The sequence below is a fragment of the Corythoichthys intestinalis genome, chromosome 16 (assembly GCF_030265065.1).
Source record: "Corythoichthys intestinalis isolate RoL2023-P3 chromosome 16, ASM3026506v1, whole genome shotgun sequence".
NCBI lineage: Eukaryota > Metazoa > Chordata > Actinopteri > Syngnathiformes > Syngnathidae > Corythoichthys > Corythoichthys intestinalis.
In genome coordinates this window covers 2650508-2676576 of record NC_080410.1, presented here as the reverse complement: position 1 = coordinate 2676576, position 26069 = coordinate 2650508, and the positions used below count along the sequence as shown (strand labels likewise).

General features: G+C 39.0%; 1 protein-coding gene across 2 annotated transcripts in view; it reads left to right on the top strand.

Annotated features, from left to right (window-relative positions):
• The first annotated feature begins 1436 nt into the window (after positions 1–1436).
• LOC130904802 (zinc finger E-box-binding homeobox 1-like) overlaps positions 1437–26069 on the top strand; it is a 30475-nt gene continuing 5842 nt past the window's right edge. The window contains exons 1-5 of one of the 2 annotated variants that reach the window (XM_057817832.1): positions 1437–1663; positions 11281–11534; positions 17626–17872; positions 24089–24283; positions 24370–24501. In XM_057817832.1, the coding sequence (XP_057673815.1) occupies positions 1535–1663; positions 11281–11534; positions 17626–17872; positions 24089–24283; positions 24370–24501 (957 nt within the window). In that variant the 5' untranslated portion in view covers positions 1437–1534. Of the gene's footprint in view, positions 1664–11280; positions 11535–17625; positions 17873–24088; positions 24284–24369; positions 24550–26069 lie in introns of both variants that reach the window. The other variant, XM_057817831.1, reaches the window with a different exon arrangement.

Sequence of the window (26069 nt, the reverse complement as noted above, 5' to 3'; positions counted from 1 at the left end):
TGTGCTTTAGGGTGGTCCAGATTAGTTACTGAACGAGCATTTTATCACCTCATGGCGTATGAGCTATAATCTCTACGTCATTTCATCACATAACTTTAAAATGCGTTAGATGCACAGTATTTATTTCTTTATTTTTTAATTTTTAATGTTTTTTATTTTGTTGTATATTCTAGTGTATTTGAAATAATTTCTACGTGACAGTTGGATTTGCTTCTGTTTTTGATACAAATGTAAATGAAAATACCTTTACTATAATGCACTTTGAATCTAATTTGGAAGGTATTGTCAGTGATTTCTATTGATAACACATATTTGTGATGTTCAATACTGCATAAATACATGGTTATTTATTAATTTGTCTGTTTATTGAAACAAAAATACAATTGTTTTAATCGTTTCTAAGAAGAACTGCATTTCCCATGATGCGTATCGGCGAGATAGATTCTACAACATTCATATAGTCATGATGTGTTCTAACCTTTGAAATGAAATGTTGGTTTTGTTCCTAGGGGGCGCTACACACATTTACGCATATTTGAATTTTTTTTTTTTTTTTTTACGTTTTATTTTTACGTTTTCACCAGTGTTCACCTGGCTGTTGAGTTTGGTGAGTTTTGACGCATTCTGAGGGGGTCAAAGTAGGGCTCAAAGCGTCGGTGGGAAAAAGAATGACTGCGAGGGGGCGCTACATAGTGTATTTGTCTTTACACGCACCTGTCTTGACCTGCCTGCCGATTTTGGTGCCTTTTGAAGCATTCTAAGGGGGTCAAATTGAGCTCAAATAGGCTGCGGAACAAAGAATAACTATAATAATAATAATCAAACCGATGAACCACAATAGGTTACCTAAAAAAAACATTGTCACCTGCATGTCCATACTGTTCAGTTATGGATGTGTTCTAAGTCAAATAAAATCAAATCAACTTTTATTTGTTTAGACCGAATCAAAACAACAGTTATCTCATGGAGAAAACAAAACATGCTTTATGGTGCAGTAGCCCTACGCTGGATTTCGACCAACTTGAGCATTGTAGCTTTTTTTTTTTTTTTTTGCCCCCAGGTAAGGCTAATGCCCACCCACACCTGCCATCCTGGTAACACCACTGGAAACATCTTATCATTAATGGGAGGTTGTCATTTTGCCTTTCTTTATTCATTTTTTTTTTTTTTTTTTTTTTTTTTAACTGGGCGCGTTTTACGGTTTGATTGGGCTAGAGATTGTTTTTCCCATCATTCAACCGTGGCTGCGATATTCTCCAGCCCCCCGGCGAACCTTGCGAGGATAAGCGGCATGGAAGATGGATTAAAAATAAAAATTTAAAATCAACTATCCTCCAGCCAACGATCCATGCATCTCGGACACACGTTTCCGTCATTTACTCCAGTCCAGCAGATGGCAGTAGTGAGGCGTATTCGCACACTTGTCCACCGCCAAAATGCTTATTCCAAAGAAGAAATATTTTTCATTGCAGAAGAACCTGACAAAGCAGCTTCGCTTCTAATTTACAAATTACAAAGACCCTTAAAACCAACAATGTATGCGAGGAGTAATACCGGCAGCTCACATGGAGATTTCCCTGACAGAAATGGAGTGAATTATGTGTCATCGACAGAGTCTTTCGGCCATTGCTCTCAATTGTTCTGGAAAAAGGATCCACACGACGTAAGAAATCCCACTGTATTAAATGTTAGCATATGAACTAGACCAACAGTTAATGAGATGATCCAAATAGATCTGGAATATTAATACATTTCAATTGCGAGTTTCACGCCAATCTGAATGTATTCATCGTTTTGCTAGTGCGGGCATCATCTCCAGCGTTCTGCTAAGACACCGAGTGGCTTGTGGCCTAGTTTGACTACTTGTTATCATTTAAGTTTATTTTAGTATTGGTCACGGTTAAGGGACAGAAAAACACGCATTTCAAAAGCGCATGACCTGCCCCAGGTAATTATATTTGTAAGGTACTGCGTTCAATAAGCGGAATGTGGTTGCGAATGTTGTGCTATTGCTAACCATCAATACAGATGTTATTGATAGCTGTAAAGCCAATGTGTCGTTCAGAATATGCGTTTTCCTAGAGCTAAACCAATGCAAAAATGTTTCGCTCCCAAACTGCGATGCATTAGATTTTTGTTTAAGCGTCCTTTGCACGTGACATGCCTGCAACATTGTGTGCTCACAATAAACAAAACCTGGCAGATCCACCGAAACGAGCGGAAGGAAGGAGTCCGACTGGGGTCTTTGAAAACATTTTTTTCCACCTACTGATTCGCAATAGTTCATTGATGGTCGTATATGATATTGGGGGGAAAAAAACTTTTTGGGAGTTTGCGATATACCAAGGTGATTCAAAAAGAGTGTGCCAAAATCATTACGCATTTATTCATTTTAAAATCATTGAAATACTGACTTTTTAATTAATTTAATCTATTAATTAAAATCAATCGATTATTTACTAATGTAATAAGAATGAAGTCTTTTTAACATGTAAGTAATTTTAACAAATTAAAAGTCATGTCGGCTTAATGTTGTCCGTGCCTCTGGTAGTGGTCACATTGAGCACTTGTAAAGCATGAAATAAAAACTTCAATTTATATACAGGGTGTCGATAAAGTCTCTTTACCATTTCAAAAATGTATTAAAAATGCAATTAATTAGATATTTTATTCAGATTTGTTGTATTGTATTCAGTGTTTATTGATATTTTTTTTTTACCTCTTTTATTACACTTCTACATGGGCACCATTAGTTGCACAAAAAACATCAAGATGGTAGTCGAATTTTTTGCCATGTTCGCTGTAGCATAGCCTCATCAATTGTGGCAATGTCCCTTATCTTTGTTCGATAAACGATATCTTTAACATAGCCCCATAGAAAGAAGTCCAGGGGAGCGATAGCTGGTGAATGTGGCGGCCAAGGAATTGGCCCATCCCTTCCAATCCATCGGTCTGGAAATGTTTGATTGAGGAACCCACGAACATGCAGCTCCCAATGTGGTGTTGCACCATCGTGCTGAAAAATGATGGTTGGTTGAAGGTCATTCAGTTGTGGTGCCACATATTTAGTTAAAAGGTCAAGGTAAACATTTGCAGAAATTGATGTCTTGATGAAGAAAAACACACAAATGGGAGTGTAATAAAAAACTTTAATAAAGACTGAATACAATAGAACAAATCTGAATAAAATATGTAATCAATTGCATTTTTAATACATTTTTGAAATGGTAAAGAAACTTTATGGACACCCTGTACAATACAGTGGTACCTCTACATACGAAGTTAATTTGTTCCCGGACCTTGTTTGTAAGTCGAAATGGTCGTATGTCGAGCAGGATTTCCCCATAAGAATACATTATAATTCCAAAAATTCGTTCCACAGCCCAAAAACCTCCACTAAATCCTCAAGAAATACTGCTGGTACTATTACAAATGGCAGTTTCACTTAGCAAAACAAATAAATTATAAATAAAAATCGGAATGATAAGATAATAATAATTCCTGTAATAATGTAACGAATCGGGTTCTACTGTGGTGAGCGTTTTTTGCTGTACCTGAACGCACCGCACGGCTGACATGACATAGACGGAAAGCTTGCTTTCACTTTTAATATTTTCTTGAGAACACCGTCAACTGCGGGCGACAGTAGGCGTTGCACAAGTTGATGGAATAAATGATTAGAAACCTGACGAAGCTGCCGATTTCTTTGGTGATGTTACCACAATAAGAATTGTCACCTTAACTTATAAAGACTGGCGAACGGTGGTCGAAGGAGGACCGTGGAAATGTATTGCGCCAGTTCACGAATGCGCACCCCACACTCTTATTTTTCTATAATTTGCATCATCATTTCAATGGTAAGTGTCACCTTTTTCCTTGTTTCACCACCTGTACCAACCTTTTTTGAAACCTGTGTTAATTTCTCTCACAAGAAAATCCGCCGTACGTTTGTCCGTGGTGCTGTCATGTCGTCGTACTTCGAGCATGTCGTCAGATATAGAAACAAATGGCGAGTCAAATTTTACGTCGGATGTTGAAAAGATCGTGTGTCGAAGCGATCGTATGTCGAGGTACCACTGTACTTGTATCCAGCTATAAAGTTGTGTGAATTTTCTGATTCTTGGATTATTCGCGATTTGGTTGCTGAAGATTCGAGAACGATTCACAAACATTCATATTCCAATTATTTAAATATGCTAGGTTAAGCGGAACTAAAACACAGCGCGTTCTTCAGGATGCAATGAGAAACGGACTAAGAGTAAACATCCACATTCCAAACTTCATGCTGCTAGATTAAAAAACGCCGACAGCCACTACAAAAACCGCACAATTGCTAAAAACTTCGCCCACATAATGCTACAGTAGATATTACACGTATATAGAACAAGATGCGAAATGACACTCGGCCGCGTTAGCTAAGGATGCAACAATACTCGGTTTTATATTGAACCGTTCGATACACCCTCTTCGATTCAATACGCAAAAACATTTCGATCCAAATGAAAAGCCGTCAAAATGTGTTTCCCAAATTTATTTTTGTCGTCTCTCTCGCTAAAATGTCTACTGCACCTTTTCCTTGAAAAAACAAACTCTGCCGCTAGCAGCCTCCCTCCTCCACTCCTCCCCCAAATTTCATGGAAGGTGGGAGCTGTGGCGCACGCGGATCCCTGCTCATGAGGAAAGACAGAAACTTGTGGAGGTGGCTTGCCGGCTTCAATATCGTACAGATCCGTTGTTTGGCAGCATTTTGGGTGAGCTGATATGCTATCCTCACTCGTACATATTAAAGAGAGACTGTCTTTTGGGATACGTACAACAAAGACTGCCAATATACAGTATTGTTGCCGACTTAGCTGCTACAAATAACCTCGCTATGACAACAGACAAGTTAAGACTGTGGGTCACAGAGACCTAACTCACGGTTACATGATGAACAATGAGTGGCAAAGTAAGAGCGCTGTACTTCAAACTTGTCATGTTTGTGAAAGTCGATTGTCAAGTGCTGGGCGCGCAGTAATGAGCAAACGTAAATCGTGCGCACACAGTAGAGATCATCAAATAGCAACCTAGGTGTGCTACGTTAGATCACATGCCATGCATGAGCCCAGAGTGATCATGGGACACGTAGTCCATATATTACATCGATGAATTAAGAACCGCCATGACTGAATGGAAGTTCAGTGACTATAGATAATGCTGCAAATATTGTTATTTTGGTACGTAACATAGATGGACTCGGACCACAAATAGGATGTTTTTTCTCATGTGGTAAACATACCTGCTAAGAGAGTGATAGCAAACAACAGTGTGCCCCGCCTCACTTTACAAACGGTAAAGATTGTTTCCAGCACTTTTATACAAAATTTCTTCAGATCAGTAAGAAGTAAGCACATAAATATTATGCACTATAATGCATGTTTATATGATGGCATTATTTTTGCTTGTTAGCCAAAATGAAGAAAAAAAACCTTGTATTTTTTGTTTCAGAGCATTAAATATATTAAATTGAATCGAAAATCGTGTCCCTCGCATCGAAAATCGGACCGAATCGTGTGTCGATGAGCATCCCGTCGACAGTTAATGAAGGGTTAAAAAAATATGTGCGTGAAAAGTTTAGAAGCACAAAGCCAAAAAAACGCACCAGAGTGGCCAAAACATTGACTTATTTCAACTAAACAAAGGAGGGTACACTGTTGTGTCCTGTCTCTTCAATGCCAAGCTTGTGTACATGGCGTGGGCAGTGAATGAACACCTAAAGCGCAGTCACCCAGTTGTAATTTTGGAAGACGACAGGAGACAACAAGCTGGTAGATCGTAAGTCCATCCAACTAACTAAGACTGAGACTCCAGTTCCTTTCACAGATTTTTATTGGTCATCAATATGCCATAGAATTAAAGTTCAGACATATAAAATAAGGAAACACATCTACTAGTACAGTGGTACCTCTACATACGATCGCTTCGACACACGAACTTTTCGACATCCGACGTAAAATTTGACTCGCCATTTGTTTCTACATCCGACGACATGCGAAATACGAAATACGACGACAATGGCAGCACCGCAGACGAATGCATGGCGGATTTTCTTGTGTGACAAATCAACACAGGTTTCAGAAAAGGTTGGTACAGGTGGTGAAACAAGGAAAAAGTTGACGCTTACCTTCTAAATGAAGATGCAAATGACAGAAAAATATGAGCGTAGGGTGGGCATCAGTGAAATGGCTCAACAATACATCTCCACGGTCCTCCTCCGACCATCGTTCGCCAGTCTTTATAAGTTAAGCTGACAATTCTTATTGTGGTAACATCTCCAGAGAAATCGCCAGCTTCGCCACGTTTTCATCATTTCTTTCACAACTTATTCAACACAAAACGCCTGCTGTCTGCCGCAATTGACGATGTTCTCAAGAAAGCATTGAAAGCGAAAGTAAACTATCACCCGCTCCCCTCCCTCTTTGTCACGTCAGCGCCGCGGTGCCTTCAGGTACAGAAAAAAACGTCCGCCTTATTAGAACCCGTTTCGTTACACTATTACAGGAATTATTATTATTATTATATTATTAATCCGATTTTTATTTATTATTTATTTGTTTTGCTATATGTAATTGCCATTTTAATAGTACCAGCAGTATTTTTTAAGGATTTAGTGCAGGTTTTTGGGCTGTGGAACGAATTAATAGAATTATAATGTATTCCTATGGGAAAATCCTGCTCGACATACGACCATTTCGACTTACAAACAAGCTCCTGGAACGGATTAACTTCGTATGTAGAGGTACCACTGTATATTAAACACTGTAAACGTTAGCATTGCTACATTGAGGCTAATGGGGAAAAAAAGATAACCTACTTTAGCCTATTATCAAACATCGGCAGTCTTCTCCAAAACGCAAACTTGCGGTTAAAACTAGAGCTGTCCCGACTAGTCGACATGGTCGACGTCATCGATGACGTAAATCCGTCTACGAGCACAACATCCCGTCGACGGCTAATGAAGGGTTAAAAAATGTTTGAATGTTGCACGCTTGGTATGCAAGCGGGGAAAGCGGCACAAAGCCAAAAAAGCGCACCAGAGTCCAAGACATTGACTTATTTTTAAAGAAACAAAGGAGGGTAGGTACACCGTTGTGTCCTGTCTCCTCAATGCCAAGCTTGGCTGCACGTCGGCTGTGAATGATAATGACAGGACATTGTAAGTCCGTCTAACTAACTAATGACATGTTTTATTGAAGTTGCTAAGCCTGTCGCGATATGCAATAAGTCCATTTATCGCATGGTAAATAAAAATGAGGGCGGTCATTTTCACGGTTGCGTTTTATCGCTGCGCGCGCGTGCGTGCGTACATTTGTGCGTGCGTGCTGATGGTTTCTCTCATCAACACGCTGTAGTATTAAAGTTCAGACATACAAAATAAGAAAACACATCTATATTAAACACTATATACTAGAGGTGTGCAAAATTTCCGATTCTTAGATTATTCGCGATTCGGCCGTGGAAGATTCGAGAACGATTCACAAACATCCAAATTCCCATTATTGAAATATGCCAAGTAAAGCGGAAGTACAACACATTTAGCACGCCGCACGGTCAATGAGCAACGGAGCGAGAGTAGCTAAACATCATGCTTCTCATTACCCGGCCCCTCGGGTAATGCCAATGCTCAACTCACGGCTCTAGCTCAACTCATGCCACGAGATAAAAAAACACAACAACGTACCTGAAGCTGCTACAAAAGAACGTCATCCACATAATGTTACGGTAGATATCATTTATATAAGACTAGATGCACTACGGTAGCGGTAGCGTTTGCAGCACATCTACAAAAAGCTAGATGCAGACGTAGTAAACGGCCGCCATCTTAAAGCAGTACACTTCTCTGCAAGGCTGTTGTAGCGAACCTTCCAAGCAAACCTAATTAACTTTTTATCTAAAATACTCCTAAATCGGTAAAATATTGACTTGAATCTATCTTTAAAATAGTTTTAAAACTTTCACATGTCGAAAGTTGACAAAAGGGAAATTATGGATTAACGGGAGCAATTTTAACAACTTTAACGGTTGATTCACAACATTAAATTAATTGAATGTAGTTTAAAGCTGCTGATACAGAATGGGGACTGGAGTTTTTTATTTACTGTTATTTTTGTATATTTGTTTACTGCTATATGTTAACTTGATACTGAAATAGTAGTTTGGTTTAGCCTGAGAGTATTTTTGAACAATTTTGGAACAAATGTACAAAATATTTAAAAAAAAAAAAAAAAAGGGGGGGGGGTGCATCAATAATCGTTTTAGAATTGAATCGGACCATCTGAATCGTAATCGTAATCGAATCGTTAGGTGCCCAAAGATTCCCAGCTCTACTATATACAGTGGGGAGAACAAGTATTTGATACACTGCCACTGGGTTTTCCCATTGGCAGTGTATCAAATACTTGTTCTCCCCACTGTACGTTAGCATCGCTACTTTGAGGTGAATGGGGAAAAAAGACGAACTACTTTAGCCGGCTATAAAACAGGCAGCCTTCTCCAAAACTTGCAGTTAAAAGGTGACACTTCAAACATGAAAAATCGCTGGTTAACAGCATTTGCAAAAGGAAAAAAAATCTATTACTGACAACAAATGCAATGACAAAAAGTGTTTTTTTGCGGAGTGTAAAGCTTAAATTAGCGGTTTAGCGAACGTAATTCCGGTGAACATTTCAAAATAAAAGCATGTAATGTTCGTCATATACGTAAATAACGATTTCTGGCGTTAATCCCACATACTTCAGATTCTACACTAAGAATACCTATAAAATGACACCCTTTTTGAAAATTCAGATTGGCAATGAATAATTATTATAATACTATTATATATAGTACTACAGCATACTATAATATTAATGCTAGGTATTTTTCAAAGAATTGTTTTGAATCATTTTGTAAAGGTGAAGTCAGTGTTCTGAATCTGTTTACATTCCATTCTTTTGCACAAGTTAATTCTATCAGCATTCGAACTCATTGTTTATTTGTGATTTATAATTGTTATTTATCTGTTTATTTGTACTTTAATCAAGAATTTAAGTGTTCCAAAATGTTTTTGTGAATTGACAAGCGTAAAAAAAAAATTCATTGCTAAATTAGTTTAAAAAAAAAAAATTAAAAATTATAAAATCTCTTACTGACACCACATGAAATGACGAAAAGTGCTTTTTTTTTTTTTGCGTCGTGTCAAGCTTGCGGTTAAGCAAACGTACTTCCGGGGAACATTTCAAAATAAAAACACTTCATGTTCGTCATATAAATAACGATTTTTGGAGTTCATCCCACATACCGTAATTTCCCGAATATAAGGTGCACCCATGTATAATGCGCACCCCAAATTTACTTGTAAAATCTAGGGGAAATTATTGTACCCGTTTATAACGCGCACCCTAACTTTAGCACTAATAAATAGAAGAATACAAGAAAACAAAGCTCGTGTACAGATACAGAAATGTCATTTTACTGACTGGTGAAACACAGTACAAACATAGCACATTGGTAGTTTAAAACATTACCATAGACTGACAATATTTACGGTATAATACTATTTGACAACTTCTCCAACTTACCAGAATCTAGGAGAAAACAAAACAGATGTGACTTTTCTTTTAAAGGCTGCTGTATAACTTGCTCATTTCATCATGATGAATTAATGCTTCTTCCATGGATTGATACGGTAAAATGAAAGTGAGAACGTAAGTCGGAAATCCGTGAAAGCTCATCGCTGTCGACACGACAGTAACAATAGGAACTATTGTTATTTGGGTTTGGGTTTCCCGAGGGACAGATATAGTTGACGGACACAGGAAGTCTGTGTGCTTATGTTTGTTATGGTCCGAGTTGCGGAGCTACAATAAACGTTGACTTAAATGAGTTCAAGAAACTAAATTCTGTGCTTTATGAAGAGTGAAAAAAGCAGAATTTAACACAGACGAAATCATTCGGCCGATTAGAGTGAAGTATACCTACCTTAGCCATACATGAGCAGCAGCATCAAAAAATTCAGAGTCGTTCCCTTATAAAATCCCGATTATTTTCTATTTAAGTGTAACACAACTTAAAATGGCTATAAAAGTTTCAGATTTTACACGAGGTGCACAAAAATCACCAAAGGCAGAGATAATCACCTATAATTTCAGGATCCATAGCAATATTTTACATATAAGTTTTTGACCAAAATAGCAACTTAACTTGCATTAAATTAACAAAAAAAATTAAACAGCTAATAAATCACTGAATTTAACATCAGAAACTTAATACTTGAGCAAAACATGGAGAATCAATCATAAATAATATGTAGATAGATAATAAATTCTAAAGGCAGTCACAACTTATTATAGAATAGAATAGCCCTTTATTATCATTATGCACTATATACTGTAAGTGAATGAGGCTAGCGGCCGCCTGGCGTAAAAGGAGCTTTTTTTGGCGAAAATTCTTGGGAAAAAATATTTAAATCCCTGTATTCTTCATAGATATGGACGTAAACCAGTCTCGTTTCTTGGTTAAAAGCAAAGAAACCGTACAGTTAGCATTTATTTTACATATATTGATGAAGTACCATGCTACTATGTTAGAGAATGAGGCTAGCGGCCGCTTGGTGTAGAAGGAGCATTTCTGGTGAAAATTCTTGTGAATAAATGCTTAAATCCCCAAATTCTTCATAGATATGGACGTAAAGCAGTCTCGATTCTTGGGTAAAAGTAAACTATGAGGCTAGTCCGTTACGAAAATTAGCCGCCTCCATGTGTAAACGAAGAAAATTCCTGCGAATAAATGCTTCATCACGCATGCATGGTACGAAAAATAGAATATTTACCTTAAATCCTCGAACAAATCACTCCTGAGACAATCCTTCCTGTTTGTATGCAGTACAACTTTCGTAGTTAAATCCAATCGTAAGTAAATCCAAGCTTAAATCCGACATGAGCGTGTGCCATCTTCGGCTGTTACTAAATGAAGCTCGTCGCGCAAAGAATGACGAAGTGACACGTCAATAGTGATGATGTCTATGACAGCATATAAGCAACTCCCAATTAGAGCCAAAAGTTCCAATATAGACTTGAAATGTTCAAGTGACTCACATTTTAATGAGTATCTTTCTGTTAACAGAGACGAGGAAAATTAATCAACTGAAACGGTTTGAAAAAAATGACAATTTAAAATTAATTATCTTGCAAACCTGATTAAATGACAAAAGTTATGAAACATAACAAGTCATCTTTAACAAATTTCAATACTTTGTTACAGTCGAGTTCGACCATCAACTGGTGTGATCAGCTCCCTTCGTCGTCAACTGCGCTCTCAAGCTCAAGTCTCTCTTCAGCCTCCCTCTCGGGTTCCAGTCTGTCCTTAGAATCGAGAGCACCAGTACCAGCAACATCTGCATCAGATGACATGGATTCAGATGAGAGGCCATATGTCTGTGACTTGTGCAGCTGTGCCTATAAGCATGCCAGCTCCTTGCTCAATCACAAGCTCACTCATAAGACTGGAGACTTCAGGTAGAGACTCAAAACTCTTTTTGGAACTATGAATAACATTCTGCTGTCAAGGTATTTTTGCTACCGCTGCCACAAACGATTGAGTAGAACAGTGATAGGTGAAGGCGACGGAAGTGGATTGGAGGGAGGGGTGTGTACGAGTCGTACCGTAATTTTTGCATTATAAGGCGCACCTGACTATAAGCCGCGGCCCACCAAATTTGGCACGAAAACGGCATTTGTTCATTGATAAACCGCACTGGACTGTAACCCGCAGCTGTCCTCACTGTATTATGGGATATCTACACCAAAAGATATTAACCCAGTAACACTTTATTTGACAGCCATAAAACCAAATGAACCACCAAACCAGCTTTGAACCAATTGGCTGCAAAGCTTCATTGCTTCAAGAAGCTTAATTTGGCCATCACTGCTCCCTTAGGGGAGACAGTCAATCTCTGCTGCCACCTGCTGTCAAAACTGTTGTTGCCCACCATGCCTCCTAGCATGCATTGCCGTGCTACAGATGTAAAGAACAATCAAAATTCATGTCCTGTACTAGGTATTTCTTACTTACTGTTCCAGTTGTTTCATTAACTGCTAGTTATGGTATTTGGTAGCACTTTATTTGACAGTGGCGCCATAAGAGTGTCATTAGACAGTCATAATTATGACATGACACTGTCATGAGCATTAATGAATGCTTATAACATGTCGTTTTATGTTATCTGGCAAATTATCTTACATTTGAATGGATGTAAATGATCCAAGCTGGACATAAATGGAGTTAGTGACATAATTTGCCGGATGACACTCAATGACATCTGTCATAAGCATTCAGTAATGCCCATGATAGTGTCATATCACGGGCTTATGACAGTCTTATGACGACTCTGTTAAATTAAGTGTGACCTATTAACCCAAATAAATCAACAAATAGATGCACTGGACTATAAGCTGCAGGATTCAAAATTAAATGAAAAAATTCCGGCTTATAGTCCGAAAATTATGGTAGATGAGCGCGTACGTAGATAAAATAAGAGTCGCAGGCCCTACGACTGGCCTTGGAAAGAGCGATCAAGAGTAGCAGATAAGGCCAGCTGTGTGGCTCTCACCGGAGAAGAATGAATTATTTAGTGTGTCCAAAATACAGTTGGTTCTCTGTCAAAATCACGCTCATCAAAGCAAAGGTCAGACCTCAGTTCCCCCAAGTCCTTGCCGACAGCAGCAGTCTGCCTCCCCGGACTGAACCGTGTCCTCACGGAATAAGTTTTCAATCCAGTCCTTTAAACCCTTGAAGAGCACCTTTTGATCCGTGGTCAATTTGTCAGTTTCCTTGAAATTTGCTGATACAGCAGGGGACCTAGCAAGCCAAGCAGAAGAATCCCCGACTGCCAAACAGCCAAGATATCCTCGATGTCTTCCAAGGATAGGACTGTGAGACAGGCGGGCTTCCAGTGGTCCCATGAGTGCCTCGCGTAGCCCGACGCAAATGTCCCATTCGGGCAGGACGGCTCTCCTGGGGCTCTGTGTCTTGTCGAAAAAAATCTTGTCAGTTGCGCTGAGGCACAAACTAATAAAATCCATGTATTTCGTGTGAGAGTCCGGCAAACAGGAAAAAATGCAAAAAAAGCAGACAGACTGGACCGACAAAAGATAGAAGGAGCAGGGATGAAAGACGTCCGCCCCTGTCGAAGGCAAGAGGAAATTTGGATTGGTAGTCTTAGGGCTGCAGCTATCGAATATTTTAGTAATCGAGTAATCGACTGAAAATCCTATCGATTAATCGAGTAATCGGATAAAACATATTTTTTAGGTAAAGAGCAATTATAAATATACATGAGAAAAAGACATTTAATCTATTATTGAACCATTTTCAGTCAATCAATGTCTTTATTTTCGATGTACATTGTTGAAAACAGCCAACAATTGCCTCTCAGATGTGACTAGAATAAAAAATAAAGACCAATTCACTTCTTTCTCTCCAAAAACTTTTAGATCTTATAAAAAAAAAATATATTTCTGACCTAAAAATGCCATTACGCTTGATAACACACATCACTTAAATGTTAGGTGTTTTTCCAATGTGTTTCAATTGAATTTCCATTTATGTCAAGCCATTTTTAAGTTCTAGTTAAGTTTTAAGTTAGTCTAAACTGTAAGTCCTGATATGACTGAGTTTTTGCAGTGTTCAAAATAAATGTATTGTACAGGCGAAATTCGCCGTTTTGAAGTCAAAAAGGGCGACCTACGTGAATTGCGTAGATCCGAGGAGAAATTATTTTTGGGGGGGCGGGTCGGGAGATTTAATTTAATTATTATTATTATCATCATGTGATTAACTTAGTACGGAAACTGAGCAATTCAGAAATCGGTCCTTTAAAACAGTGACACTTGGACAGTCAGCAAATCCTTCCAGATGCTTCGCTGACGAGAACCAATCATCGGGCCAAACTGCGTTCCATTATTCCAATCGCGGGCTCTTTACGTGTACAGGGAGTGCTAGGAGAGCCTTTGGTTGCATTGCAAAGCTGCAAAAACAAAAAGCAGGCCTTATCCACACCGGGGCAGACCAGGGGGCAGACCAGAGCGCAGCATACACACTTGCCCGTATTTGCCAGCAGACTGAATTTGGTGAGTAAGGGTTTCAATCGTTTTCATATTTTGCGATATAATAAAGTGACTGCTATTCGTTGCAGCTTGCGTTGAACACTGCTAGAGCTAGGCAAATCTCCCGTGAAAAAATAGCTCCCATTAAATTGGCGTCAAGCTTGTGTATTTAGCGGTAATATAAACGAAAAAACGCACTGTTGAGCCAAATTAGTGGCCTGCTCTCGGATGGAGGGGGGTGCCTCGCATCGCTCCCGTCGTCCGCCTGACACGCGGTATTTTCGGCTTGGACTTGAGATGACGGCCGGTGTCCACCGGCCCGACGAGTGGCGGGAATGATTCTTGCGTCTTAAAGCTTTTTAGAAATACAGTGATCCCTCGTTTATCGCGGTTAATGGGGACCAGAACCCGCCGCAATAAGTGAAAACCGCGAAGTAGCGCCCCCCCCCCTCCATTTTTTTGTGCGTGTTAAATGTTTTTATTCAGATTTTACATTGGGGAAAAAAGATACACATATACGTTTTTTTTTTTTTTCACTTTTTTTCCCCCAAAGTATCATTTATAAATGGTTTTTAAGCACTTCAAAATGTAAGAATTACATGTTTTGAACATGTTACTGCCCCACCGAATTATTTTTAAACAACAACAAAGTAGGAAGAAAATGGTTGGCTTTATTAAATGCTTTATAGTGAGTCTACTCAAACCCTCTGAGGCTGCTCACTTTGTTAAACGATGATGGACACATGTGCAAACTTTTTCTATGATAGAATTTTTTTTAAGTGAGTTTTTGTTGTTGTTGTTTTTGTTTGAAGCAGCTTATTTTTTGTTTGAATAATAATAAAGACACAAATGTCCTAGCCAAAATGTGGCCCAAACGCAAAACAACATTACTTCAATGTGAAAAGATGATTCAATCAAGAAAAATAGTTTTCAAATGCTTTTTTGGTCTCAAATTTTTTTCAATCATAAACAATTTTTTTTATTGAAGTGACTTTTTTGGGATTAAAAATATTTATTATGATTGAAGTAACATTGTTTTTGATTGAAGCAACTTTTTTTTGCATTGAATAATAAAGACACAAATCCACCTCCATAGTTATTGAGAGAGAAAGAAATTAAGAAAGCTTTAAAAATAAAAGCCACCGGGGAGTCTGATTTTTTTTTTTTTTTTTAATTTATTTAAACAAGATTTATATTTCATTATATAGATAGGTCTTGTAAGGAAAGGAGATTGAAGAATAAAAAAAGTGTTGAATGAATCTGCTAAAGGCAGTGGATACCTCATCAGCTGGGTGAATAGCACACTTGGTAAGAATAAGTTTGCAAGGATAGTCGGGTGTAAAATACAATTATAAACACAATTACAATGTTATTTTTCTATAGGATTTTATGCCGTTGCTTTAATAATAGGTGCTAGAGTTGTTAAGTATAATGGATAATAATGAAATAATAGTTTTGAGAAAACTGAGCTGTTGGTGGCTCAGTGACCATCTGATGTGGTTTGTTCTCAGATGAACAAGTTGAGGAAGGAAGTTTTGATGCAGAGGTTGAAGGAAGAAAAGAGGCAGACAGACTGAGTGACAGCCAGAAAGTGTTGATGACAGTGTTGATTTCTATTCACTGTTGCCCCCTCCTAATTAAAGTATGTCACAGTTGCAGCCAATTATTACCTAAAGCTGGTTAGAATTGAAGTTATGTTGTTTTAAGTTGTATTACAGTGGGGAGAACCAGTATTTGATACACTGCCAATGGGTTTTCCCATTGGCAGTGTATCAAATACTGGTTCTCCCCACTGTAAGTACCTGTTCATGTGCCCCTTTTGATCGACGAGTACCCGCCCCTCCAACGGTCTCTGCACGGCCCTGCTGAAACACAGTGTGGGTCGACAGAGCTCAATATTTTGTTGGGTTGTACAGTGTACCGGAACATATTTCCTACACACCCTTCTCACCTTTTTAACCCCTGACCCATTTTCATGCCTGATTGTAACATATCAGGTTATAATATGGCAGGGATATTTGCATGCGTTCCTGAATGCACCGCGTGACGTGCGGGGGTGAGGGAGGTGCGGGAGAGCGAGAGACGTGCCTTCCTGTTGTTGTCGTTCCACAAGTTCCCAAAAAAGAAATAATTGCAACCTAACAAAGCGGGTGACTCTTTGTCAACGTTACAGTATGATACCTGCTCAATTGGAGCACATTAGGGGCCAGTGCTACTTGGTGTTTTATCCAGTAATGACTACTGAGCTAAAATTGACAGTTAGCTTTATCATATTTTCATTTTACACCCTCATCACTCTACAGCGCTATGTTTCACAGATTAAATAAAGCCTGTATGTAGGACACGTTAGCCACGCATCGACAGTGGTCTTAATAGAAACCTAGCCCTCCGTAGGGCTAACGTTACGTACGTGAGCGAGTGACAGTAACGTTAATCTTATTTATTAGCGCTGAGAAGTGTACTGCTTTAAGATGGCGGCTGTTTACTAACACTGCTGACTCTGTCATTTCGCATCTAGTTCAACATACATGTGATATCTATGAGACGCATCAGATGCTACCTGCTACCACTGCATCATGCAGCCTAGTTTTTAGCAACGACGGCGTAGTTGGTAGCCGCTGTCGGCTGCAGAAAGGTTTTTTATAACTTTTTTTACTGCTTCTTCCTCTACCCACGTGACATCAGCACGTTGTCTCGCATTAAAAGTAGTCCAGGCAAAACGTGATGCTTAGAGCTTGCAAAATTAAACGATTCCTCGAGGTGAATAAAATTACTCTGATCAGTTTTTAAACTCGAGTTACTCGAGTTGCTCGAGTATTCGTTTCAGCTCTAGAAGTCTAGCACTGTCAATGGCACTGAAACCAGAGCAATTAAAGTCAGTGTTTTGTGGGCATTTACAGGTCCCTTCCATTCATTTTAAGGCATTTACGGGTTAATTCCTGTTGATTTCGAGTCAATTTATATGGGTACATTCTGGAGTCAATTGCTGTTCAGTAACCCACAATCAACAGGGTGTAAATGCCCCAAAATAAATGGGAAGTGAACGAAAATCAAAATGAACTCACTGCCTGGCATCTGCTGCCACTGACAGCCATAGATGTCAAATCCATTTGAACTGGGAGGGGTGGTTGCAAATATGCGCTGCCACCACTAGTGATAAACACATTCCTTTTCACAGCAGAAGGATGAAAAGAGCTTGTTTTTCTGTAATGATTTCCTGGCCCTTGTATCGCTAATTGTTGTATTGCCATTTTGCGAGATCGTTATCGTGAGCCTTGAATTCACGTATCGTATCGTGAGCTACCCAAAAGTTCCCACCCCTAGTATTGACAGCAATGGACCTCAAACAAGCGTAACAGAGATAAGTGACCAATAAAATGAAGTTTTTAACTTATTCACTGCCAATCCGAATAAAAGTATCAATGTAAACATACCTAGTGTGATTAAGACCGGCCAACACTCATATCTCTAATGTTCAATATTTTTTCTTTCAATATTACAGATGTGACTTTTGCAGCAAGCCTTACACGAACTACATGTCTCTGCGTAACCACATGCGAATCCATGGTCAGAAACGCTACATGTGCGATCGCTGTGGAAAAGCCTTTCGTTTGGCGCGGTATCTTCGCAATCACCAGAGGATCCATGATGATGGGCCAAACCGTTTTGACTGTCCCTCCTGTTCCAAGAGTTACAGGACAATGCTGGAGCTGGCTCAACACCGCTGTAGTGCTGCAACATCTAGCCAGGTGGGTCAGTGTAAGATGATGTTATAGGAGGCACTCTACTCAGTTTGCAATGTTTTGAACTGTTTCATGCATAATATCGAAATGGAAGTGTGCCCTTGGTTGAAATGTGTTATTCTATTTGACTGTAGGTTAAACAAACTGGAAGTTAAATCAACGTGCAGACGCTAAGATTTGAAATTCTGCAAAGTGTGATATACTATTGTCTCTACAGTTGTGTTCAAAATCATTCAACCCCCACAGTAATGTGTTTTTGGAAGTTTGACATTTATTTTCCATCTTGTTTATAATCACATTAAATAATAACATGCAAAATAACTGAAATAACAAAAATATTTTTGGGAATATTCCAATGTATGGTGTTTCTGTGATTACTTCATTGACAAAATTATTCAACCCCTTAGGTATATATAACTTTAGTATTTTGTACAACATCCTTTGCAACAATAACATCCTTTACACGTGAAGCATACCTTGACATAAGTTTCTTGGAGTGATCCACAGGTATCTTTAAGCCTGTCACAATATGCAATAATTCCATTTATCGCGCGATAAATAAAAATGAAGGCGGTAATTTTTCCGCTGCGATTTATCGCCTCGTGTGCACGTGCGTGCGCGTGTGCGGCAGACGTGCTGTTAAAAGTTCGGATTCCTCGTTACAAACTGCGCAGAATGCATCTTCGTTCCAGGTCCGGCAAAAACTAGCGCCGGAGCCAGTCGTTCCCATTATATCCTATTGTTCAACGTATACCGGCCAAAAAGTCGTATACCAGCCGCGTCAGTGCTCCGGAGTGACTGTGGACCATCTACGGCGCGCCGGTGTTGTTGACGTGTGGGCGCTCCCGTCAGGAGTGACATTTCACGCGGGGCGGCTATTTTTCGGCACAACGTCGGATATTTACAATGAAGTCCGCAAAAACATTGTTACCGACTTGGCTGCTACGAACAACCTCGCTTTGACAACGAACAGCTGAATGAAATTCAGAGCGCTGTGCTTCAAACTCGTCCTGTTTATGAAAGTCGATTGTCAAATGCTGTTGTTGTGTAGTAATGAACAGACGTGACTTCAGCGGCGCTTGCTCATTTTATAATGCGCGCACACACTAGATATTATGAAATGGCAAACTAGATGTGCATGTTCCATGCCATTGGCTACGTGAGCCCAGAGTGATTATGGGACACGTAGGCTATATACTACATCGATGAATTCTAAACTGTCATGACTGAATGGAAGTTAAGAATGCCAAATCAATCCATACCAGTGACTATAGATAATGTTGCAAATATTGTTAATTCAGTACGTGACAGATGGATTCGGACCACAAATAGTATGTCTTGCTCATGTAGTAAACCTAGCTGCTAAGAGAGCTGTAGCAATCAACAGTGTGCCCTGCCTCACTTTACAAACAGTAAAGATTGTTCTCAGCACTTTTATACAAAAATTTTTCAGATCAGTAAGAAGTAAGCACATAAATATTATGCACTAAAATGCATGTTTATATGATGGCAATTTAATTTTTGCTTGTTAGCAAAAAAAACAACAACAAAAACAACGAAACAAAAAATATATATTTTTTTTTTTTTACAGAGCATTAAATGTATTGAATCGGATCGAAAATTGTGTCCCCCGTATCAAAAATCGTACCGAACCGTGATTTAACTGTATCGTTTCATCCCTATGGAACACCATTGCAGAAGCTATGACGGGAAAAGTTTTCATTTGCCTAAATGCTTAAGTTAGTAAGTGCAATTTTTTATTTTTTAAACACATTTTATTTACTCTGTGTTTCTCTGCGGTATCAATATTGTTGTTTTTTATTTAAGAGGCATGGTCTATTGTTTTTAGTTGTGATTTCTTAAAAAGTATTTTTGAATTTAAGAGTAAGTATTTATCGCGTTTAAATGGGTGTACTTGATCTATTAATATATACTGTATTCTCACTGTGTTATTGTAAATTGGTTAAAAAAAATGGGGGGGGGGGGGGGGGCGCAATAATATCGCATATCGCAATAATTTATGAGAATAATTATCGCACACTAAAATTTGTTATCGCGACAGGCCTAGGTATCTTTGCCCATTCCTCTTGGGCAAAGGCCTCCAGTTCATTAACATTTTTGGGCTTGCGTGCTGCAACTGCCTTCTTCAAGTACCACCAGAGATTTTCAATGGGATTTAAGTCTGGGAATTGCGATGGCCACTCCAGAACCTCTCAGCACTTCTTTTACAACCAAGATGTGGTAGATGTTGAGGTATGCTTAGGATCATTGTCTTGTGGGACGGTCCAACCTCAGCAATGACTGCATGAAATTGGCACCCAAGATCTCCTGGTATTGAATTGAATTCATGATACATTGCACACACTGAAGATTCCCTGTACCTGAAAAAGAAAAACAACCCCAGAGCATGACTGACTCCCCACCGTGCTTCACAGTAGATAGGGTGTTCTTTTCTTTATAGCCATCATTCTTTCTCCTCCACACGTACCGTTGATCCATTGGCCCAAAAAGTTTGTTTGGTCTCATCACTCCAGAGAATAGTATCCCAAAACCTTTTTGGTTTGTCCACATGGTTTTTGGCATACTTATTGTGCTTTGGAGTCAGCAGGGGGGTGCGCCCGGGAGTTCTTTCATGGAAGCCATCATTTCGCAGTGTGCGTCTTATTGTCTGGGATGAAACCTGAATACCTTCCCATGACATCTCCTGTCGTAGTTTCTCAAATGTCACCCTATCTCCACCTATCGCTTCAGGTATTGCACAGCTGTTGCAGACAGTAACGTCTTTCTACCACTGCCAGGTAGTGTTTCCACAGTGCTTTTAGCCTTAAACTTATGAACTATTCTCCCAATTGTGTCCCTTGAAATGTTTAGTCCTTTTGTTATCTTTTTATATCCATATCCTTGCTTATGAAGTGAAATGACCCCCTCTCTGAACTTTTTTGACCAAGAAGAACCATGTGTCACAGTCCTTTTAAATTTGCTTAATTGCTGCACATTAGGGTTCTGTTCACATCTACAGATGTTTTCATCAGCTGTTTGAAACACCTGATGGAAACATTTGTTCCTAAAAGTGGTGGACTTGGAGGTTTGAATAATGTCAATGAGGTAATGACAGAAAGGCTATTATTAATTGGAATATTCCCCAAAATGTTTTTGTTGTTTCAGTTGTATTTGTCTATTTGACGATTTGATATGTTGTAATTATAAACAAGATGAAAAATGAATGTCAAACATGCAAAAACATCCACTGTGGGGGTTGAATAATTTCGAACGCAACTGTACATACGAATTTAATTCGTTTCAGGACCTGGTTTGTAAGTCGAAATGGTCATAGGTCGAGCGGGATTTTCCCATATGATAGTATTATAATTCGATTAATTCATCCCACAGCCCAAAAACCTGTGCTAAACCCTTAAAAAATACTGCAGGTACAATTACTGATAGCAATTACAAATATAAAACCAAATGAATTATAAATACTTATTAGAATAGTCATAATAATAATACAATATTAATAATAACTAATCGGGTTCTAATGTGGCAGTTGTGTTTTGCATGCTGTTCCTGAACGCACCGTTTGACTGATATGACAGTGACAGAGGTGCAGAAGAGTGGGAAGTTTCTGCTATGCTTTTCATGTTCTGTTGTTTGTGGCGGGGACGGGGGACCGGTGAGCCGTGTTGTCCAGCCAGTTCACTCACATGCGCACCACGCTCATAATTTTCTATCATTTTCTTGCTGTTTTCAATGGTAAATTTAACTTTTTTCCCTTTTTTTCACAACCTGCTCTAACCGTCTTGGGACCCAGGTTGATTTCTCTCACAAGAACATCCGCATTGCGGGAAAACAATGAAATTGCGACCCTGTCATAAATCGACGTATTTCAAGCATGTCGTCATACAGTATGTCGAGACAAATGGCGAGTCAAATTTTACGTCGGATGTTGAAAGGATCATATGTCGAGGTACCACTGTATTACAAATTTACTATTATTACTTTTTTTATTAATTGGCCTTTTAAAGGCACAAACGGCGACATGACACATCAGGCAATGGCAGGAGAAGTTAGCTCATCTTTTAGCACTCCGTGTTTACTATGAGCTCGAGTAGTCGTGACAACTAGAGATGTTCGGATACCATTTTTTTCATCCCGATACAGATTCTGATACTTCTGTGAGTATCGGCTGATACCAAGTACCGATACCACCTCTTTAAATTTAATTCTGACAAATCTTGCATTTTGAAATTTTACTGGTGGGAGCGTCGATCGTAAAATATCACCAAAAAGCTGACATGTTGTTGCTGCTGATGTGCCACAATAGCGTGCTACTGCGCATGCGTCGCAAGTGTCAATGCCTGCTGTGGCGCAGCGGACTTACAGGTATCAGAGCCTGCCCTTCTGAGCTCGCAAGTACCGAGTACAGTGAATGCGGCCGTATCCGCGTTACTCCCGATGTTTGTATCGGAATCGGAACATCATAAGTCAGAACGTCAGTAGAATGAGACAAACAAACTAGTTACACTTTAAGCGTCACTAGGAGGTGGCAAAACATTACAAATAAAGACAGGAAATCAGAGGACATGATGGCAAATTTAATCAGTGTCCGCGGTGTCTTAAAGTCTTAAAAAAAAGTCTTAAATCCCAAAATTCGAATGTTAGGCCTTGAAATATCTAAAATTCTTCTAAAATCTCATAAAAAGTCTTAAATACAATTTTGAAAGGTCTTAAAAATCTATTGATGTCACTTTAGTACTTCTCTACTACTACCACTACTAGTACTTAGTGCTCATTTGAATCACAGTGTGAAAGCACTGGGAATAAATTCATATACTTTGCAAATAAGTCTGAGCCTCCAGTTTTCCTTGAAATCTTTTGTAATGATTTTTTTTTTTTTTTTTTTTTGCCAGTATCGATGCAAAATTGTTGTTTTTATTCATTTTGGTCTTAATAAGTCTTTAAAAGTCTTAAAATTAGCTTGTTGAATCCTGCTGAGACCCTGTTATCATGTTTTTAGTAGCGCTTGGAACTAATTAGGCGATATATGTGTAAAACCAGATTCATTATACGAACAAATCGGAATACAAAAGCCAATCCGGGATGAATTAATTTCATATGTAGAGGTACCACCGTATATGTAAGTGTAAATATCGCGGCCGATATGCAGGGGTCCACAATATAAATGGCCCGGTGGCCCGGACGTACAGGTACTTTTAAAACTGTCAGGTCCACCAGAATGCCAACCACTGGCATGGTTGGGCCAGTAAAAATAATGCGTCGATTTAAAAAAAAAAAAAAAAAAATCTTATTTCGCATGAATTTCCAGTGGCTCTGTGTTTTGATGACGTTATGCTATCCCGATCAAAGACAACCTTACAGTCGATGCAGCCAGCCGTTGCTCTCCGTGGGGGTGTAAACACACCCTGTTCATTCCCTCGGTCCCGCGTGAACGTGCGCAAACTGATTATTGCTGATGATTGTCACTATCTCATTACCTACCTTAGGTTATACTACACGATTACATGTTTCTGAAACCCCCAGCACCCGGCCAAGCACCGGGAGAAAAAAAGTCAAGAAAGAGAAAGTCACCGGAGGAGTTGAGGGAAAGCAAAATCCGATATGAAATGAAAAGGGAGAGAAGGTTTCAGCCGCAGTTTAGGGTGTGCAGATCAATGCCCACATATGCAGGCAAGTAAGTTAAAGAAAAGCTAACGAGTATGAAACCTATGGTATAAACGTAACATTATGATAATTCATCCGCGTGCCTATGGAGAAAATATTGTCATAACGACGGTCTTGCTTGAAAACAGTTAGCCATAATATCCTTACTCATCTCCTCGATTTCTAAATTGTTGCCACGACAACAGAGACTTGGGGAGCAGGGATTTAAGGGGGAAGACAGGAAAGCTTTGCCGAGGCAGTGGGCCCAGTCTCCCCCTGGAGAGCCCAAGACAAAATGTTGGCTATACTGGAGTGATTATGGAATGTTTATGGATATGATTATCGAAATGGAATAGGATTATTTGCATTAGATTCATGTTTTTGTGTTCTTCAAGCAAATTGTTCTTTTTCGTGATGATTGGGATCAATAACTGACCAGAGGGCCAGTGGCTAATTTCCCTCATTGTCTACCCAATGATTTGTCTCCACCACAATAAGGTGAAAACTTACATCCAACCAAATTTCTGACAATTTTTCTCGTCTTTCCTCCCTTCTTCCTTTTAGTCTAGCAATCGTCGTGCAAATTTCTCTGCCACTCCTCGGCGTCAGCAGCGGCAACATCAGCAGAACAATGGCGCTCCCATAATGCAATCGCAGCACGTAGGACTGAATCAACAGGAACCTCTACCCTCCCACTGCGTTTCTCCTATATCCCAGGGAGGTGGCGTGGGCAACCAGTCTGTCCCTGACCCCCACCAGGTAGGGAGAACACGACAGGTTTCTTGTGCGTGGTTTTCACTATGGACAAATTCGTACGGTAGTTTTGACTTTGTTAATGTCAACAGGGCCGGTCTAGCACTGTGTCGTCCCAGAGCAGCCAGCCAAATATGAGGAGCTCAACCTCCTCTAAACACATCTCCTCTTCCAGCACTACAGCAACATCCTCCTACTCTCTTCTCCAGCCACTGGTGCCTGAGGTAAAGGAGATGAACTTGGGATACACTAGGCTGAGCGCCAATCTCATGGTAGGAGAGAAAACCACCGTCTGTGATATGCTCATTAGCAGCTTTTCAATGTCTTGCCTACTAAACATTTATTGAATTTGAATGGGTGGTTTATCAGGATATATTGTCACTAGAATCAAATCGAATCAAATAAAAACACCTTTATTGTCGTTGTACAGAGTATAACAAAATATAAAGCTTCGCCATAATGTGCACCACATGAAACAAATGCAAAAGTGCAATGAGGCTAATGTAAAACACATGTTACCGTGTACACCGATTGGGAATAAAGTGAATAAGTGACTAGCAGCAAGTAGTGAATTTGTGGTAATACAACAGAGCTTCACAGTGCACATGACATTAAGGGTTGCAGCTATCAATTTATTTAGGAACAGTAATCGATTAATCTCTTAATTAGTTAGTTCAACTAATCGATTAATCGGATTACGGACATTTAATGCATTGCAGAATAAATTTTAGGATATATAAAACTAATAAACAAGTGTTTGCGTTAACATTTTTTTGGCATGCAAAGAATACACTTTCATAAGAGCATTAAATGCGAATACAAAATAAAATTGGTGAGATTCAAACAATGCAAAATTGCACTTTCATTTCACAAGAGCAATAAGTGCATTTAAAAATAAATTAAAATATCCAAGTTTAGCCTCAAACAATATAAAAATGAGTAAGTACAACTGGCTAACTTGCATAGCAAAAATTCACCGGCTTAAATGCTATTAAATGCTAACGTTTGCTATTAACAAAACGTTCAAACGCATATTCCCAAAAAAAACAAAAAAAAAACTGTCAAATATACTTCTAAACTAAATAACCGAGGCAAAAACAAACATATTAGCTCAAACAAAAACATACCTTATGTTGGTCTTAAAAGGGAGCCACTGGGTTCAGCCACGTTAGACGAGTTATGGCATATTAAATGTTGCCACCAGAGGGCAGTGAAGCCACAAACACTTTCAAAACAAACCATTACAACGCCACTCTAATTAAACGAATCATCGAAGCAGCAAAATTTGGTTCAAAGCTTTTTATTCTAATCAAATTACTTGAGTTAATCGATTTATCGTTGCAGCACTAGTGGCATTTTACAGTACTCAAAGAGGCAGATGGCTGACCTGTTATGATAGTGCAAATGACAGTTTGTGCATAGATACTGATGTAACATTGCAAAAAATGCTATAATGTAACTGTTCAAATATCGCATATACTGTACCCGGAATGAGACTGAATTCTGAGAACGTACTATTTGGTGAGATACATACACTGCTGGCCACCCTGCAATTCTGTCAGATAATGCTCAATTTCTCCCAGAAAATGATTGCAATTACAAATGCTTTTGTAGTAATATCTTCATTTATTTATTTTGCTTCCAATGAAAAAACACAAAAGAGAATGGAAATCTTTTTTAAATCTTTACCATTTTACACAAAACTCCAAAAATGGGCCGGACAAAAGTATTGGCACCCTTTGAAAAATCATGATGCTTCTCTAATTTGTGTCATTAACAGCACCTGTTACTT